This window comes from Rhamphochromis sp. 'chilingali' (assembly GCF_963969265.1).
Source record: "Rhamphochromis sp. 'chilingali' genome assembly, chromosome: 20".
Taxonomy (NCBI): Eukaryota; Metazoa; Chordata; class Actinopteri; order Cichliformes; family Cichlidae; genus Rhamphochromis; species Rhamphochromis sp. 'chilingali'.
Window position 1 is genome coordinate 1,220,930 of NC_137947.1, and position 19,889 is coordinate 1,240,818.

The window sequence follows — 19,889 nt, forward strand, 5'->3', positions numbered from 1 at the left end:
GAAACAGCGTACTCGTTGTAGTGGAGTGTTTGTTAGGTTTCATAGCGAGCCGCGTGAGGTGGTATGATCAGTTTGTTACTTCCTCCCTTTTTGTGAACGCATAAAGGAGTAGGAGCTCCACTTCCGTCTCAGTGCTGCATGACAGCATCTTGCTGGATGTACTCTCTCTTGTGTGCGTGATAATAAACAGTGTTGATTATAGTAACCGTGTCTGCAGACTTGTTCGTTAAAATTTCCACGACAGTCACTTGGGTCTGCGAACACATGTAGACAAATATTGGCCGAACCTGGCTTTTTGCAACAGCTCTATCGTGCTTTCCCTTGTCTGATACTTTTTACTCTCCTTACTGAAAAACTTTGTTTTACTTTATTTGACTGAATTACAGTTTTGGCTGTAAAAGATTTTAATTACCTATAAATATGAGATACTTGTGGGAATCAGTCCTGCAGCCCAACCTGCATTACTCTTTGTCATCAACCCCATTATGAATACAGTGGTCCCTCGCTATATCGCGAGATTGTCAAATTTACACAAATCTTCGCTAGCAGTGTGAGTCTGAAGTGCTGTACTGTATGTTTGTAAGTTTTCTCCCCAACAAACGCAACAATGTCGATGAAACATATGGCACCGTCAGCGGCAGCTGGGGGTGTCTGGTTTCATCCTATAATACTGGACTTATTTTTCTACGAAGGTTTGAACTTTTAGAGTTTAAACAAGAGAGAAAAGTGTGAAAATGTTCATGCCTGTCTGAGAAAAGTGTATAAAGTGTGTAGTGACGGGTTTTACAGCCTTAAAACATCTGTTGTAAATTGTAAAAAATAAAGTTGGCTACTTCGCGGATTTCACTTATCGTGGGTTATTTTTAGAATGTAACACCCGCGATAAACGAGGGACCGCTGTATTATGGTGAATATGATGTACCTGCAGATAGGCTTGCTGGCAGCGCTGGACAAGTTGTTGGAAAGCAGGTGTTCGAAGATGGGCATGGATGTGGGCAGGGTTCAGCCTTTGCAAGGCCTCCATGATTAACTCCTGCAGGACAAATGGACTGAGGACGCCTTTTGCTGCTCCAACACAGAACTGGTACACATAGTTGACTCCTGGCAGGATGGAAAGAGTGAGAGAAAATCTGCCTTGAGCCATCTAGACAGGTAGGAGTAACAGTGATTAAGATGGAGGTAGGAGTCAACTGATCCAGGGATTGCTGCCTGAGTTGACTCCTACCGCTGTCTCAATCAGATTTGCATTAAACTTCAGCCAACACACAGATCATCTATAAAATTTCAAATAATAAATCAACTGTCGAAGAGATTAAAAAAAACGAGACAGATTACAATTTAACTGAAAATGACCATGGAGCGGTTAATCCCGTTATCTCTTGAAATGCTCTTGAAGCAGTCTAAAGAGGAAAGCTTATAGCTAAGCCAGCATCAATTAAAATAGCTAAAAAGGAAACATACACAAAAGAAGAGGACTAACTGTCTGAAACTGAATGACATGTGACGCTTCATTATTTCCTTTTTAAAAGGACCCTTCATTATTTAATTTGATCCTTTTGCTACGCCAGGAAGAGGAAGCTGTGGATTGGAGTGAAGCCTGTTTATTTGTCTTCATGGTTACAGCAGGGCAGGGCAGCACGGTGGCACGGTGGTTAGCACTGTTGCCGCACAGCAAGAAGGTCTGAGTTCAATTCCACCATCAGGCCGGGATCTTTCTGTGTGGAGTTTGCATGTTCTCCCCGTGTTTGCGTGGGTTCCCTCCGGGTACTCCGGCTTCCTCCCACCGTCCAAAGACATGCAGCTTGTGGGGATAGGTTAATTGGATAATCCAAATTGCCACTAGGTTTGAAAGTGAGTGTGAATGGTTGTCTGTCCCTGTGTGTTAGCCCTGCGACAGACTGGCGACCTGTCCAGGGTGTACCCCGCCTCTCGCCCTATGACAGCTGGGATAGGCTCCAGCGCCCCCCGCGACCCTGAAAAGGATAAGCGGGAGTGAATGGATGGATGGTTACAGCATCAGTGCCAGAGATACCGGCAGGATGAACAAACTAATCCGCAGAGCTGAAAGCATCATTGGTCAGTGAGGGACAGGAGGTCACTGAGCTTACTGCTCTCCATCATGGAGAACCCATCACACCAAAATCCACTCCACATGTCGAGGCAGCAGAGCTCCTTCTCCCTCAGTCCGATTCACACTTCCTGCCATAAAGAACGCTTCAGGAAATTCCTGCCACTCTCTATAAAACTGTACACTAACTGTTTTTCTGTGGCAGAAGAGTCCACACATAGTTATCGGTTTTACCCTTTCTTCTTTTTCATATAGTTTAGTAATACAGTTTGCACTACTCTCTTGCACAGTGTCAGTCTTACTTCATTTTTACTTTTGTCTTTTCCCCCCATTATTGCATATGTAACATTTTTGCACTCTCTTACAGTATAAGGCCCCCATTATGCACCTGTGGCACTTTTATTCAAGTTGGTTGCTTATTAAATGTAAACTGTACTCTTTCTATTCTTTATTTCCTTATCCCTTATGGGATCATCATTTCCATCCATCCGCCACAGAGAGTTCAGGCTATGTTGAAAAATAAAGATGGTCATAATTTTACAATCTCTGTTCTCATATACTTCATTTCCATTTATTTTTCCAAATGTTTCAATACATTGTTGCATCTATTTGCCATTTCCCAGCAAAATGCAAAGAAATAATGGATGGCTTAAGACCTAGAACATTACTATATAATTGAAGGCTTTCCTTTTTTGTATTTTTTTTTTTCAAAATTGGCTTCTGTAGCAAGTATTTCTTTTATTATCTTACTTCCCCGATTTCAAACAGAATGCAAATATGTGTCCAGGTCAGTGCAGCCAGAGATGTCCCTTTATTTGGTAAAGTCTCACCTAGCCTGGCAGCAAGTCCCAGCAACCATTTGACGTCCTCAGTATAAGGAGGGCTCCTGGAGAAGTTGTTGGGATGGTCATTGTGAGCCCTTCTGCCCAACATCTCTAATGCCAACATGCCTTTACAGAAGACAAGGAATACATATTGGTTAATAATGCAGACTACTTAGACTAACATATAATCAGAGAACATAAACTACTCACCAACTCTATAAGCAGAATGCAAGTAGTGCAGGCCTTGTTGGCTAATGGGCTGGCTGTGCTGCTCATCTTCTGCTGGGAAAGGACTGCTGACCAAGGAGGCAGGCTGAGAGGATAGAGAGGGCAGAGATGCTCCCTGGATGGCCTGGATGGTGGGGCCAGGGTGAACACCACCAACTACAACATTACAACAGACACAGTACATTGGTTAGCAATGACAAGTTTACATTCACTAATCAAGGGCATGAATGTACAGTGGGGCAAAAAAGTATTTAGTCAGCCACCGATTGTGCAAGTTCCCCCACCTAAAATGATGACAGAGGTCAGTAATTTGCACCAGAGGTACACTTCAACTGTGAGAGACAGAATGTGAAAAAAAAAAAAAATCCATGAATCCACATGGTAGGATTTGTAAAGAATTTATTCGTAAATCAGGGTGGAAAATAAGTATTTGGTCACCTCAAACAAGGAAAATCTCTGGCTCTCACAGACCTGTAACGTCTTCTGTAAGAAGCTTTTCTGTCCCCCACTCGTTACCTGTATGAATGGCACCTGTTTGAACTCATCATCTGTATAAAAGACACCTGTCCACAGCCTCAAACAGTCAGACTCCAAACTCCGCCATGGCCAAGACCAAAGAGCTTTCGAAGGACACCAGGAAAAGTATTGTAGACCTGCACCAGACTGGGAAGAGTGAATCTACAATAGGCAAGCAGCTTGGTGTGAAAAAATCAACTGTGGGAGCAATCATCAGAAAATGGAAGACATACAAGACCACTGATAATCTCCCTCGATCTGGGGCTCCACGCAAGATCTCATCCCGTGGGGTCAAAATGATCATGAGAACGGTGAGCAAAGATCCCAGAACCACACGGGGGGACCTGGTGAATGACCTGCAGAGAGCTGGGACCAAAGTAACAAAGGTCACCATCAGTAACACACTACAACGGCAGGGACTCAAATCCCGCAGTGCCAGACGTGTTCCGCTGCTGAAGCCAGTGCATGTCCAGGCCCGTCTGAAGTTTGCCAGAGAGCACATGGATGATACAGCAGAGGATTGGGAAAATGTCATGTGGTCAGATGAAACCAAAGTAGAACTTTTTGGTATAAACTCAACTCGTCGTGTTTGGAGGAAGAAGAATACTGAGTTGCATCCCAAGAACACCATACCTACTGTGAAGCATGGGGGTGGAAACATCATGCTATGGGGCTGTTTTTCTGCCAAGGGGACAGGACGACTGATCCGTGTTAAGGACAGAATGAATGGGGCCATGTATCGTGAGATTTTGAGCCAAAACCTCCTTCCATCAGTGAGAACTTTGAAGATGAAACGAGGCTGGGTCTTCCAACATGACAATGATCCAAAACACACCGCCCGGGCAACAAAGGAGTGGCTCCGTAAGAAGCATTTGAAAGTCCTGGAGTGGCCTAGCCAGTCTCCAGACCTCAACCCCATAGAAAATCTGTGGCGGGAGTTGAAAGTCCGTGTTGCTCGGCGACAGCCCCAAAACATCACTGCTCTCGAGAAGATCTGCATGGAGGAATGGGCCAAAATACCAGCTACTGTGTGTGCAAACCTGGTAAAGACCTATAGTAAACGTTTGACCTCTGTTATTGCCAACAAAGGTTATGTTACAAAGTATTGAGTTGTATTTTTGTTATTGACCAAATACTTATTTTCCACCCTGATTTACCAATAAATTCTTTACAAATCCTACCATGTGGATTCATGGATTTTTTTTTCACATTCTGTCTCTCACAGTTGAAGTGTACCTCTGGTGCAAATTACTGACCTCTGTCATCATTTTAAGTGGGGGAACTTGCACAATCGGTGGCTGACTAAATACTTTTTTGCCCCACTGTACCTTCAGTGGCTTTAAAAACCCCCAAAGGTTTACGTTTATTTTAGGTTTTCTCCAATTCACATATGGTCAAAAATATACATTTATGCTCAAATACATACATATAGTCAAGTTGTTTAATACGTGGTGCTGAAGGTTCTGCGATTGCAGTTCACTACAACGGGTACTTTCTACCATAAAAAGGATCAGTCTGAACAGTCCAAAGAACTCAGTTAAACTAAGAAAGAGAATAAGGAACTTTGAAAGTCCTTTGGAGCTATTTCTAAACAACTGCAGATTCTAAGATAATCAGTTCAAACACGTTATTCAGTTGCTTCACCAAGGTCTAGAAGAAGACATTGCCATGGACCAAGACAGGGGGAACCAAGAAAGAGGCCCTCTGACTGAATTTGTAACTGTCCACACGGACAAGCTAAAAAAGAGCGGTTCAAAGAAATTATTAAAAGTCCCAAATTAACCTTGACATTCATGCTTCTGATGAGTGTATGTAAACTTCTGACCTCAACTGTATGCAAACTCGTCCATGTAACAATGTAACAATTACCAGCAAAAAAAAGTTTTAATTCAGAAGAATTAGCAACTGCCGATCTTAAACACAAAGTAGTCCCGACCTGCTACAGTGGTGCTGAGTGGCAGACCAGCCTCAGTGTGGTAGGGGTGGACAGCAATTTGAGTCATGGACGGTACAGGAACACCAGGGAAGGCGACAGCCGTGGCTGCCATTGATGGCTGGGGGCCAGTGGCCACTGAGAATGGATACTGGGCACCAATGAATGCTGGGTGCATTCCCTGAAGCAGTTAAGCAAACATGCAAGTTTATTTGCATATTATTATGAACAGTCTATAGAGAAATTTTCACAAAATGTAGTCACTGTGCTGTACAAGACAATAAAAACTAGGAATTAATGAGATGCACATATGAAAAAAAACCAATACTACTACTAATAGTTGTGAAAACATTTGTGATACGCACACACACTTATTCATAAACAGCACTGGATATAAGAACCGTCTCTTTGTCTGACATTAGGATCCTGAGGAGCTGTACAAGCTTTTCCAGTTGCTATAAAAGCCGTCAGTATCTATAATTATGAAACTGTTAGGCAAGTTTGAAGATCTCGCATGTAAAGTAATGTGCAAAAGTATTGAAGTAGCCCTCATCTCTTTACCAAGGAGCCAAACAACTTAACAAAGTAAGCAATAAAAGAAAAAACTAACAACGCGTAATCCAAAAAGTTACTGGCTATGAGATCATTCGCGTTGTGCTTCTTTTTTCTTTGTGTGTGTGTGCGCGCGTGCGTTTGTTTGTCATTGTCATGTAATTTAATTTGCCTTACATTAAATATATAGGCAATGCAAGGCAAGGCAAGTTTATTTGTATAGCACAATTCAACAACAAGGTGATTCAAAGTGCTTTACAGAGACATTAGAAACAAGAACAAATAAAAAGCATGATTTAAAATTGATTAAAACAAGCAAATAAACTAACTAATTAACAAACAAACAAACAAACAAACAAACAAACAAACAAACAAACAACAGTATATAAAATCAAAACAGATAAAATCAGAACAGTAGATAAAATCAGTAGTTAAATGTAAGTTTTGAAATTTAAGCTTAAAAGTGTGGATTTGGTGCTTTATTCAAATGCAGCTGAGAACAGGTGAGTCTTCAACCTGGATTTAAATAAACTAAGTGTTTCAGCTGATCTGAGGCTTTCTGGGAGTTTGTTCCAGATATAAGGAGCATAGAAGCTGAATGCAGCTTCTCCGTGTCTGGTTCTGACTCTGGGAACTGATAAAAGACCGGATCCAGATGACCTGAGGGATCTGGAAGGTTCATACTGGGTCAGGAGGTCATTGATGTATTTTGGTCCTAAACCATTCAGAGCTTTATAGGCCAGCATCAGAACTTTAAAGTCTATCCTCTGACGGACAGGCAGCCAGTGTAAGGACCTCAGAGCTGGACTGATGTGGTCCACTTTTTTGGTCTTAGTGAGGACTCGAGCAGCAGAGTTCTGAATGAGCTGTAGTTGTCTGACTGATTTTTTAGGTAGACCTGTAAAGATGCTGTTACAGTAATCAAGCCTACTAAAGATGAATGCATGGACTAGTTTTTCCAGGTCCTGTTGAGACATCAGATCTTTTATCCTTGAAATATTCTTGAGGTGATAGTAAGCTGATTTTGTTATTGTCTTAATGTGTTTTTCTAAGTTTAGGTCTGCATCCATCACTACACCCAATTTTCTCGCCTGGTTTGTGGTTTTTAGATGTATAGATTGAAGTTCTCTGGTGACCTGTAATCGTTTTTCTTTGGCGCCAAAGACTATTACCTCAGTTTTGTTTTTGTTTAGCTGGAGAAAATTGTGGCACAACCAGTCATTGATTTCCTCAATGCATTTACCAAGAGCCTGTACAGGGCCTCGGTCTCCTGGTGACATTGTGATATATATTTGTGTGTCATCTGCATAGCTGTGATAGTTTATTTTGTTGTTGTTTATAATCTGTGCCAGTGGGAGCATGTAGATGTTAAACAGAAGGGGTCCCAAGATGGAACCTTGGGGAACTCCACATGTGATACTTGTCTGCTCAGATGTGAAGTTACCTATTGATACAAAGTATTTCCTGTTTTCTACGTATGTTTTGAACCAGTTTAGTACAGTTCCTGAAAGACCTGTCCAGTTCTCCAGTCGTTTGAGTAATATGTTGTGGTCAACTGTATCAAATGCTGCACTGAGATCCAGTAAAACTAAGACTGACATTTTTCCACTGTCTGTATTCAGACATATGTCATTAAACACTTTGGTCAGAGCGGTTTCAGTGCTGTGGTTCTGTCTAAAACCTGACTGGAAGGCATCGTAGCAATTATTCTGTTTTAAGAAGTAACTGAGCTGTTGAGAAACTGCTTTTTCAATGATCTTACTTAAAAATGGGAGATTTGAGATCGGCCTGTAGTTGTTCATTTGTGTCTTGTCAAGATTGTCCTTTTTCAGTATAGGTTTGATTACAGCAGTTTTTAGTGATTCTGGAAACACACCTGATAATAAAGAAAAGTTGACTCTAAAGTCTTTGAGACCTTTTTGAAAAAACTTGTTGGCAGGACATCTAAACAGCAGGAGGAGGAGTTCAGTTGACCTAAGATGTCCTCCAGGTCTTTGCTGTTAATAGGTTGAAACTGTTTCATGGTGTTTAAACAGTTTTTTGGTGGACACAGTACATATCCTGGATCTGCTGTTGATGTACCAATTGCTTGTCTAATTTTTTGGATTTTTTCTGTGAAGAATTTGGCAAAGTCATTGCAGGCCATGGTCGAATGAAGTTCAGCTGCCACTGACACAGGAGGGTTTGTTAGCCTGTCGACTGTAGAAAATAAGACCCGAGCATTATGGCTGTTTTTAGTGATGATGTCAGAGAAGTAGGACCTCCTTGCATTCCTCAGTTGTAAATTATAATTGTGAAGTTTCTCTTTATAAATGTCATAATGAACCTGGAGATTTGTTTTTCTCCATCTGCGCTCAGCTTTCCTACACTCTCTTTTTTCATTTTTCACCAGTGTGGAGTTTCTCCATGGAGACTTTTTCCTTCCAGAGATAACCTTCACCTTAATGGGAGCAATAGTGTCCATTACATTTAACATGTTAGCATTGAAGCTATTGACGAGCTCATTGACTGACCCTCTGGACAGGTGAGGTGTTAATGGGAAGACCTGGTTAAAAATTGCACTACTGTGTTCAGTTATACACCGTTTTGTGATCACTGTTGTTGATATATTTGTGTGGGCTGAGATTTTACTTTCAAAGAAAACACAGTAATGATCAGACACGCCCACATCAGACACAGTAACCTTTGAAATGCTCAGGCCTTTGGAGATCAGTAGGTCAAGAGTGTGTCCTCTATTATGTGTGGCCTCTGTTACATGCTGAGTCAGCCCAAAGTTGCCCAGAGTGTTACTCAGGTCTTTAGTCCCTTTGTCCTGAGGGTTGTCCACATGAATGTTAAAATCCCCAGCAATAATTACACAGTCAAAATCAACACAGATCACAGACAGCAGTTCACTGAGGTCATTAAAAAAAGTCTGTGCAGTATTTGGGAGGCCTGTAAACATTAAGAAACACAACTTTGGATGGGGCCTTCAGCTGTAAAGCCACATATTCAAAAGACTGAAAACTTCCAGGAGATAGCTGCTTACATTGAAATGATTCATTAAATAAGACAGCAACCCCTCCTCCTCTCCTGCTCACCCTGGCCTCACTGATAAAACTGTAGTTAGGAGGGGTCGTCTCGATGAGAACAGCTCCACTGTTACTTTGGTCCAACCAAGTTTCAGTTAAAAACATAAAATCAAGGCTGTGCTCAGTGATTAAATCATTAATTAAAAATGTTTTCCCAGCTAGAGATCTAATGTTTAATAAAGCCAACTTAAGTGTTTTAGAGGTATTACTTGTCCCCTCGTGTTTGGGAGCAGTCTGTGGCACACAAGGTATGTTTACTATGTTTAAAGATCTTTTAGAGTGCAGCTCTCTGTGTTTTGACCAGGCCACATGTCTCCTGTCACCTAAAAGTACAGAAATTTTAAAACCTTCTAGTAAACAGGGTCCCAGCTTCTCCTGGGAAAAGTCATCACTGCCATAATCCTCACAGCCCGGACCCTCCACACATCACACATCAGACTGCGGAGACAGGGCATGAAGAGGAACTAAGGGGGGCGAGGCTGGGCAATGTGACTTCGATTGCTCTGTTGAGGGTGGGGCTCGATGGCGAACCTTTGGCCGCTCTGGTGGGGGGTTTATGGGGGACAAAAAGGGATTGGGACGGGGGTAGATCTGAGCCCAGCATTGACCCGCTCCATCATCTCCTCAGTGAATTTCAGGTGTGGGGAGGAGGGAGAAAGGGAGGGGGAGGAGGGTGATGGCCTGTCAGGGGTTTGGGGGACTGGGGAAGGTCGTGGTCCCTTGTCCTGGTCGTTGGTGTTGTTGAGAGAGTTGGAGGCAAATAGGGACCCCTCTTCTTGCCTTAGATGTCTCTCCTTTCTGAGGCTCTTCCTCAGATGCCATGGATGTCTCTCCTTTCTGAGGCTCTTCCCGGGTGGGGGCAAATGGAGCTCCTCCTCAAGGTTTCTGCTGGGCTTTGTCTGTTCTTGGAGTACTGTTTGTTCCTCTTTATGAGATAACTCCTCGTTTATCTCAGCCTTGGCACCAAGCACAGATGGATGACGTATGGAATAAAACAAGTTGGAGGTGAACAGTTTCACCCCTGACTTGTTAAAATTAAATCCATTTGCTTTAAACAGATGCCTGCGTTCCCAAAAAATATTAAAGTTGTCGATAAAATGCACTGAGTGGTCAGCACATGCTGATATAAGCCATTTATTCAGTGTAAACAACCTGCTGAATCTCTCGTCTCCTCCTCTGACCGGCGGTACAGGTCCACTGATGAATACAGCTGCATTCAGAGAGTTTACAGTATTTAATAATCCAATAAAGTCCCGTTTCAGAACCTCCGACTGTTGTTTGGACACATCGTTTGACCCTGTATGCAGGACAATGTTTGTCACAGTTGGATATTCATCTGCAATTTGAAGAATTCTCTCCTTCAGGTTGTTGACCATATCCTTAGGAAAGCAGAGGACTTTAGTGTTCTTACCGCACATCCTTTGTACATCCTTTACGGCAGAGTCACCCACAATCAGAGTTTCAGGCCTAGCCTTTAGCTTTCCCTGTGGTCTTTTGCTATTCAACAGATTTTCAGACCTTACTTCGCTGCTTTTAGATGGATGGTTGTCCGATATAGATCCAGGGTCCTTTGATAGTGGAGCAAATCTGTTCTGCAGTTTCACATTCAGTTGTTTTGGAGGTTTGTTGTTATTATTCCTATTCACGGTTGTCCAGTCCTGTTTCCTCCCGTATACAGGGGTAGAAGAGCTTCTCTGTCTCGTAGGAAGTGAAAGCCAGTCGGTTTCAGAGATTTCAGCTCGCTGTGCCCTGCCTGTGGTACGTCCTCCCCATTCCAGGAGACATGATTTATGTCTTGGTTTTGCACCAAGACAGTCCAAGGGGGGATTATCACTTGAGGATTTATAATAATGCACAGAGTCTACTTTCTTGGTCATGTTATCTGTGCTCCTTAGCTGTGTACTAGCTTGCTCATCGCCATTGTTTTGAATCAAAGGCAAGGTTGTTTCATTTCCACACAGTCCATTTACCTCCACGTTTACTTCTAAGCGATGAATTTTTGTCTCCAGTACTGCAATCTTCTGCAGGAGGCTGTGGTAGTCATCTGTGGAGAGGGAAGGCATCTTGTTGCTAGTTAGCCTAGCGGTTAGCCCCTTTCCAGGCTATTGAGGCTGCTCGGTGCCCAGACGCTGTAATCAGGCTTCAGCTGTGTCTAGGCCACAGACACACGGAGCGCTGAGGATAAGGTAACTATAAAAATGTTGCTGTTTCTGTTAAGAACACTTTAGTCCTAATGATCTATGAGTGTCCAGAAGCTATCGCAGGTAAGCTCATAAGGAAAAAAGGGAAAAAATCAGCATAAAAATCAATAAAATCAATAAAAGAAGCAAAGCATTAAAGAGCAAAGAGATGAAGCGTCCACACTCACAAAAGGGGAGGAGAAAAAAAATATAGGGGTCAAAACAAACCATATTTGATATTTCTGGAACAGTACCAGGAAACACTCCTGAAAAAAGTATGTATGTGTATGTCTGTCTATCTGCTATATTTCTTCAGTGTGTCAATTTGTTCTCATCCTGGTTTTTGTTTTTCAGTTCAAGTGTAGCAATGTCTTTCAGCTTGCCATTATTTTGCGTTTTCTTACTTTATGGGGTGTTCCCTTTGAATTTAACCGCTTGCAATAAAATATTTTTAGAGAAGAATATAAAAGACTTTAAAGACAATGAAAAACATAGTTGAGTCAAAACTATCTAAAATGATCCAAAATGTACTTGTGCTCTGACCTGTGGATATGCAGCCCCAGACACAGGGAAGACGGTGGGCCGGGGGACATGCTGCAGAGGGTGCCCTAGGAATTGGGGCGTGCAGACGGTGGGGAGATGGGCCTGGATAGTGGTGTATGGGTGGAGGCCCGGGGTGTGGGGGTGAGCCATAGCCTGGCCAGGCATAGCGTGGGATTGGTAAATGGTGGACCCTACAGAGATAACTGGTACGACAGCGGCTGCAGTGACGGAAGCTGTGACTGTTGCTACCCCTGGAGACTCCATGTTGACTCCACTGTCAAGAACACCACAGTTAGACTCTGGGGGCCTCCTGCCCGAACCGCCGTTTGCCCCACATCGGCCGGATGTTTCCCGTTGTTGGCTTGATCCTCCACCTACCGACTGCTCATACAACCAGTACCACTGGTGAGCCACCTCAAACAGAACCTCGGGGTAGACACCTCCACCCTTAGCTGCTTCCTCTACTGCCATGCAGGCCTTCTCCAGCATGACATTATCCTAGAGGAAAACAGGACAGAGAGGAAGTGAGATGAGGAAGCAAAACGTTTAATGAATGAAATTTAAATTTACATGGGCTATGTAATATTGCTGCTTTGGTTTAAGGTTATGGCAGTGTGCCATAAGCCACTTTCACAGTAATGTTCCTCATAACTCAGATATTCCCACACACCAGATATTTTATGTGCAGGATTTGACAGTACATCACAAGACACATAAACCATGAAGTAACATTTTTTGTTGAATTTCAGGTTATATTTGATAGTTACTTTGATAATTAGAGAAACCACAACATAAATCCAAAAAGATGTATTATCACTGACTGCTAAGGAAACAACATTGAAACTGACTTGAATTGCACCTCTACAAACAAATTTGGGACATTGCAAAATGTAAACAAAAACAGAAGGCAATGATTTTTGAAATCATAATGCTAACAAGCTAGCATTAACATTTTGAGCCTAGCTACAATTAATATTGAATATAAATTCCAGTACTGAATATATTGCATAGTGTTAAACAATCCTGCCACATCATTTGTTCACTTTGATATTTGATAACTTTCATTTCTATCAAACAATACGACATCCTTTTGTTCAATAGACACGATCCAGTTCATATCATATTGCTGATAAAGTGCTTTGAGTGCTCTGAGAGAATAGAAAAGTACTGCATAAGAATCTGTCCATTTAGCATCTACCACATCACTCCACCATGATAAAATGACCGCAAACAAGAAGTATGGCAAAGGAAAGGAATAGTTAATGACCCCATAGGGTAAAACATACTCTTTCACTGGTGGAGGGAATGACATGGCATGGGCACGTATGCCTGTCTGTTGAACTGGCTTACTTGTGTTTAATGATGATATGAGTACTGATAGAAGGATCAGGATAAATTCTGAAGGGTACAGGGATATATGCTTCTTATTTCTACACTGTTTTCTCAAACCAACATTCACACACATTCATACTCCGATGGATGCTTCAGAGAGCAACTTGGCAATGCACAACAATATTTGGCAATGCAGACTGAGGGAACCACCAACTTCATCAGCCAATGATGTGCTCCACCTCCTCAGCTACAGCCACCCCAGGGAAAAAAAAAAATCAGCGTTGCTGATTTCTGTGAGTGTACTCAGTGTTTTTGCTGCTATCCTCCTGTCACTTTTGCAGAGATGAACTCTTAACACTAGGAAGGCCCAGGCTTCTACCTTTCTACCTTTAAAACCCGCCACCAGCCAAATGGCTGGTAGGCTTTTAGCTAAGCTTTAGCTTCAGGCAAGTGGAAGCTAAATTGGCTAGTCATTCATATGTAAATTGGGTTGTTACCTGGGAATTCTGGAGGGAGGGGAGTGGGGGTGTGTGGATGAGGGGGTGGGGGAGCTGCTAAAAGCGGTGAGCTTCCTTTTGTTTCATCTTGATGCATTCTCAATCATCCAGGGAAACAAATCTCCAAAAGTCACCAACTTGGAGTGTTTCAGTTTGCCATCTTAGGGAGAAATCAACACACATGGGTGTATGTCCTTTGTTGCTGAGATTTATTGATAAAAACAGTACAAAAAATCAACCATTTGTACACATTTTTACAAATAATTATAAAAAGTGAGTGAGTACATTTCAACATTTTCAGCAATCACTCACAATCCTGGCACTGCCATGGTATCTGTAGTCTGCATTTACCTTGGCTTGGCTTCCTGATCAATTGTCCACTACCAAAAGGAAGCCAAGCCCTGTGATCACACCTTGTTTTGTTGTAAAGGGTGGCAGGGCTTGGCTTCCTTTTGGTAGTGGAGCATTGATCAGTCGTCCATTGTGGCATCAATGTGATCACACCTTGTTTTGTTGTAAAGGGTGGCAGGGCTTGGCTTCCTTTTGGTAGTGGAGCATTGATCAGTCGTCCATTGTGGCATCAATGTGATCACACCTTGTTTTGTTGTAAAGGGTGGCAGGGCTTGGCTTCCTTTTGGTAGTGGAGCATTGATCAGTCGTCCATTGTGGCATCAATGTGATCACACCTTGTTTTGTTGTAAAGGGTGGCAGGGCTTGGCTTCCTTTTGGTAGTGGAGCATTGATCAGTCGTCCATTGTGGCATCAATGTGATCACACCTTGTTTTGTTGTAAAGGGTGGCAGGGCTTGGCTTCCTTTTGGTAGTGGAGCATTGATCAGTCGTCCATTGTGGCATCAATGTGATCACACCTTGTTTTGTTGTAAAGGGTGGCAGGGCTTGGCTTCCTTTTGGTAGTGGAGCATTGATCAGTCGTCCATTGTGGCATCAATGTGATCACACCTTGTTTTGTTGTAAAGGGTGGCAGGGCTTGGCTTCCTTTTGGTAGTGGACAATTGATCAGGAAGCCAAGCCAAGGTAAATGCAGACTACAGATACCATGGCAGTGCCAGGATTGTGAGTGATTGCTGAAAATGTTGAAATGTACTCACTCACTTTTTATAATTATTTGTAAAAATGTGTACAAATGGTTGATTTTTTGTACTGTTTTTATCAATAAATCTCAGCAACAAAGGACATACACCCATGTGTGTTGATTTCTCCCTAAGATGGCAAACTGAAACACTCCAAGTTGGTGACTTTTGGAGATTTGTTTCCCTGGATGATTGAGAATGCATCAAGATGAAACAAAAGGAAGCTCACCGCTTTTAGCAGCTCCCCCACCCCCTCATCCACACACCCCCACTCCCCTCCCTCCAGAATTCCCAGGTAACAACCCAATTTACATATGAATGACTAGCCAATTTAGCTTCCACTTGCCTGAAGCTAAAGCTTAGCTAAAAGCCTACCAGCCATTTGGCTGCTCTCCGGGTTTTAAAGGTAGAAAAGCCAAATGGCTGGGCTCTGGGCCTTCCTAGTGTTAAACATTGGACAGTCATGTCTATATTTTTTTTCCCCTGGTTTTCATTGACGATGACTCATCAAACTATGTCAGCATGCCTCACTCCCATCTATACACCTGGTGAACATCCGATCACTGGCAAATAAAATGAGTGAACTTGTAAAAAACTCCTCTGCCTCTGCTCTTCGGATGCCAGACTTCAGGGGTTTTTTCCCAGTGGACTAAAGCGTGGAGCTCTCAGGAAAAACAAGAGGTGGTGGAATCTGCTTCTAAATCAGTAAAGGCTAGTGTGCAGTCACACTCTGAGGAAAGTGACGTAGCCCTCACCTGGAGTCTTTCTTTATGAACTACAAACCTTTTTATTTACAGAGGGAATTCTCTTCATTCATTGTGGTCGGTGTTTACATCCCACCACAAGCCTGTGTGTCAGAGGCTCAAAATCAGCTTGTTGACCAGATAGCCAACAAGGAGAGAAAAAAACATCTTGCCTGAGCATTATTTCTAGGGATTTTTACAGTGCAAACCTCACCCATGAACTTCCAAAATGCAGACAACAGATTAAGTGTTCCACCAGGGATGCTAAACTACTAGACCACCCTCTGTGCTGTTCCCTGTGCAGCTCATGGACTCTCTGATCACTGTCTGCTTCACCTTATAGCTACTTACAGAAAGAACGTCTAAGTCTGAGATTAAAACCACGAAGAAATGGACTAAGGAGTCAAAGGAGGAATTACATGTAAGAAAATGTGAAAAATAATAAAAAATAAAGAAAAACCATTAAATGGTCTAAAGATGGCGGTCTAGAAATGGTTGCAATTTCTAATCACTTAATGCAATGCAATTAATGAAAATCAAATTAAAGTTAAAAAACAATTCTATAATTGTCTAAACTAGTTATGGATCTCTAGTCATGTTAATCAGTATAATCTGTCCCTTTTAAATAAAATAAACAAGTTATAACAGTTAGAATTAGTAACAGTCTAACCAGTGTTGGGACTAATGCGTTATTAAGTAACGCGTTACAGTAACTACGTTATTATTGTGGTAACGAGCACGGTAACTAGTTATTATGCCAAAATCAGGAACGCGTTAGTCGTTACTGGGATTTAGATAGGGTCGTTACTCGTTACTTCGTGTGGTGGCTGTCGCGGAGCTTCCACAGATTCAGTAACATTAGCAAGTGGTGGAGGCCAGCAGGTGGATGAAGGAAAGGGGACGCAGAAGGAAAAGAGACCCGAGGCGGCCGCCGGTCCAAGTGTGAACTGAACTTCAGGTAAGAAGTTATGACCTGCAGTCTCTCTGGGTCAGATATGAACCAAGTTTAGGTGGAGTTTATTTTCGTTATTCGGACTTTTTCCGTACTGCGTGCTAGCTAGCATGACGGAGTTTCTATACAGCTGGGTGGTGCTATGATGTTAATGATGTTGCACTTTATTTTGCTCATAAGTTATTAGAGTTGCCAACCGTCCCGTCTGGTATTCAGAGAAAATATTACGCGTTTCTTATTGAGGTGAAAATGAACAGTTTGTCCCGTAATTCAGCTGCAATGAAAAAGGCACAAAGCTGCAGTTATTCTGTGTTTATGCTGCACAGCTGCCTCTTCTTCTCTCATTCTCCCCCCTCCCTCTCCTGTTTCTACTTCAATCATGAAAACTGATCAATGATCAGCTGATCGGCTTTTCTCTCTTGTTTGTTTATCGCTCACTTTGTGCCAGAAAGAGGAAACCAGCGGATGTCGCGCTAAACAACAGCAGCACGTTCAAGCTTGATCAGCTGTTGTTAGAATTTATTTAATATTAATTTCTACTATCAGCTGATGTTTGCTGGAGCCACAGCTGTAAAGCTGCTGGTCATGATATGGTTTGGTTATCTGGTGAGAGGGAAACATGAAGATGAAACCAGGAGATGTCCTTACTGAATCATCAGAGCTGAACAGGTGATGGAGAAACAGGTTTAGGTGACATGAATGAGTTGAAGGGAAGTTATGAACTGTTTCTGAGAGACAAATAACACCAGGGTCCTTTTTTAGGTAGCTGACAGCTGGTAACTGTGCAGGGGCGGGTCTAGCAAAGTGTTGCCAGGGGGCAGGTAGGGCATTAACAGGGAGAGGGGGGCACAAGGAAATACTTTTCTTTCTTATTCTCATTTAAAATGTCTCACTTTTAAAAAATAATTATCTGAATCTTACAACAAACGATTGATAGATTGATGCATATATACCATCAGAACAGTGAACATCACTGTCACAACAGCGTTTGTTTTCATTCAAAGGCTTTATGATTTTTCCTATAATGGTGGGCCGGTCTCTAGTCAAAATGCCCGGGCCAATTTTCTGTCCCAGTCCAGCCCTGTATGCAGCTCATCTGCAGTCTGGTGTTACCTACATCTTCCTATTCAGAAGGCAGAATTTCCGAGTTCTGAGTACAATCAAAAGCACCACGACTGCAGTTTTTGTGTTGGATGTAAAAGGCGCACATGACGCTGTGACGTAGCCTAGAATCATGGCAGCAGTCAATGACGGTCCAGGCGTGGGATTTCTCTCGTGGAAATATGCACATTATCTTTTCCTTTCTATTGGTAGGTAGCACAGTGCACTTGTGGCAAGTAAGCAAGCTAGAAGACTGGCAAAGTTATGGAAGAAACACATTAACAAGAGAATTCTGAGTAAAACCAAAGTTACTTTCCCTAGTAACTAGTTACTTTGAAAGTAACGAGTAACTTGAAGTAACTGAGTTACTTTTGAGAGAAGTAACTAGTAATGTAACTAAGTTACTATTTTAAAGTAACTTACCCAACACTGAGTCTAACTTATAATCTTGCCTGTCTGTTTACTAGACATGCCTTAAACCTTTAGTGGAAAGTTACTGTGCAAACCCCCTCCCATAGTACCTGCTCTTTACACTGCACCAAAGCTCTTTGGATTTCATTAGGATTGAGGGCATGAGCATGAGGCAAGCAGCTCAAGGCCAGCTCTGCTGCTGCCCGAACCATGTTGGGGTCCCTTGCTCGCGATGCTCGGTCCGCAAGGGATGCCACCTCTGGAGGGGTCAGGTGACCATCCCAACATTCCACCAAAATGTTGAGGGCAGCACTGCCGATTTCCATGGCTTGGCCTGAAAACAAAAAAAGGACACAGGAGGAAAAGTAAGTGACTAACGTGGGCCATTAAACGTGGGCCATTATCTTTTTCCTTCAGCCACACTTCTGCTCACCCGTGATCCAGGACACGTGGGAGGAATAGGTCCTGGACAACCAGTTAGGTGAAACGAAATTGTGGAGGCCAAGAGCATACAGGCCAATCTCAAAGGCACATAGGTGCAGGTTTCTATGTGGACCTTGGTGCCCCCCACTGGCTGAGGGCTGAGTGAAAATGGAGGTGGAGGAGTTTCCTCCAGCTTTGATCAGCACAGTCTTAGCCAGTTCAAAGTAAAAGTGAGCTGCTGCTTCTGAGGGCTGATTGGGGACATGGGGGGCATGACACTCAGGACGTCGTCCTTTGTACCTAAACAAAGAATTTATGAAAAATTAATTAATATTAATTAAAATAGATACACAAACTGTGGATTTCCACTATGTAACCAAAGCTCTTTACTTCTTTAATTTTATTTTGTAGTAGTATTAAATAGTATTAAATCTATCGGGCAGTATGAGTTTTTTGATCCCGTTAGGTCCATCAATGTGTACATTAAACAAATATGTAAGACTGCTGTTTTGCATTTGCGCAATAACACTCAAGAACTAGTTTATCCCTCCCTGAAAAGTTTACAGTTGATCCAAAATTCTGTAGTGAGAGTACTGACAGGAATTAGAAACAGAGAGCATAATTATGGCTTCATTGGCTCCCTATTCAATCCAGAATCAAATTTAAAATGCTTCTCCTCGTATACAAGGTCTTGAATAATATGAGACCAATATTATCTTAAAGACCTCATACTATCGCATACCCTCAAAAGAGCGTTTACTTTTCAGATTAGACTTAAAACTTTCCTTTTTGCTAAAGCATATAGTTAGGGCTGGATCAGGTGAGCCTTAGTCCTTTAGTTATGCTGCAATAGGCCTAGGCTGCTGGGGGCTTCCCATGATGCACTGGGCATTTCTTGTGTTTAATCATTAGTTATTATTAATCTCTGACTCTCCTCCACATGTTGTCCAGTCTTCCTCCCCTTATTTCTAACTGGCAGGCAGCTGAACATCCATTTCTCTGTATTATCTGTCTACCTTAGAATATAAAGTGCCTTGAGTCAACTTTTGCTGTGATTTGGCACTATATAAATAAAACTGGATTGAATTTAATAATAATTTGATCCAAAAATGTCAAATTTGGGTTTCTTGACAGCCACCATAACTCACTAAGACCAGTTCTAATGAGGTTTCAGTGAACAGTACATAGACCAACTGGAGGGCTAAATGCATCCCTCGGGTCTTGTGTCAGGTCCTTTCTGGACCTCTCTTTTTCTTATTTCTTATGGATTATCCTTCTGTAGATATTTTTTAGGCCTCCCACATCTTCTTTTGTGCACCAACTTTCCTCAATTAAAAAAACATAAACAAACAAAGAAACAAAAAAACAAAACAAAACAAAAACAAAACAAAACACCCCCACTGCCCAGCATGACTACACATGCAG

The 19,889-nt window shown here is 42.3% G+C and overlaps 1 protein-coding gene across 2 annotated transcripts in view; it reads right to left on the bottom strand.

Annotated features, from left to right (window-relative positions):
• The window catches only part of zswim8 (zinc finger, SWIM-type containing 8), a 67,166-nt gene that overhangs the window by 6,733 nt on the left and 40,544 nt on the right, over positions 1–19,889 (bottom strand). The window contains exons 19-25 of one of the 2 annotated variants that reach the window (XM_080869821.1): positions 18,475–18,764; positions 18,152–18,375; positions 11,916–12,413; positions 5,573–5,750; positions 3,103–3,276; positions 2,899–3,018; positions 923–1,101 (exon numbers count right to left, since the gene is read on the bottom strand). In XM_080869821.1, coding sequence (XP_080725947.1) covers positions 923–1,101; positions 2,899–3,018; positions 3,103–3,276; positions 5,573–5,750; positions 11,916–12,413; positions 18,152–18,375; positions 18,475–18,764 — 1,663 coding nt within the window. Of the gene's footprint in view, positions 1–922; positions 1,102–1,154; positions 1,974–2,898; positions 3,019–3,102; positions 3,277–5,572; positions 5,751–11,915; positions 12,414–18,151; positions 18,376–18,474; positions 18,765–19,889 lie in introns of those variants that run through there. The other variant, XM_080869822.1, reaches the window with a different exon arrangement.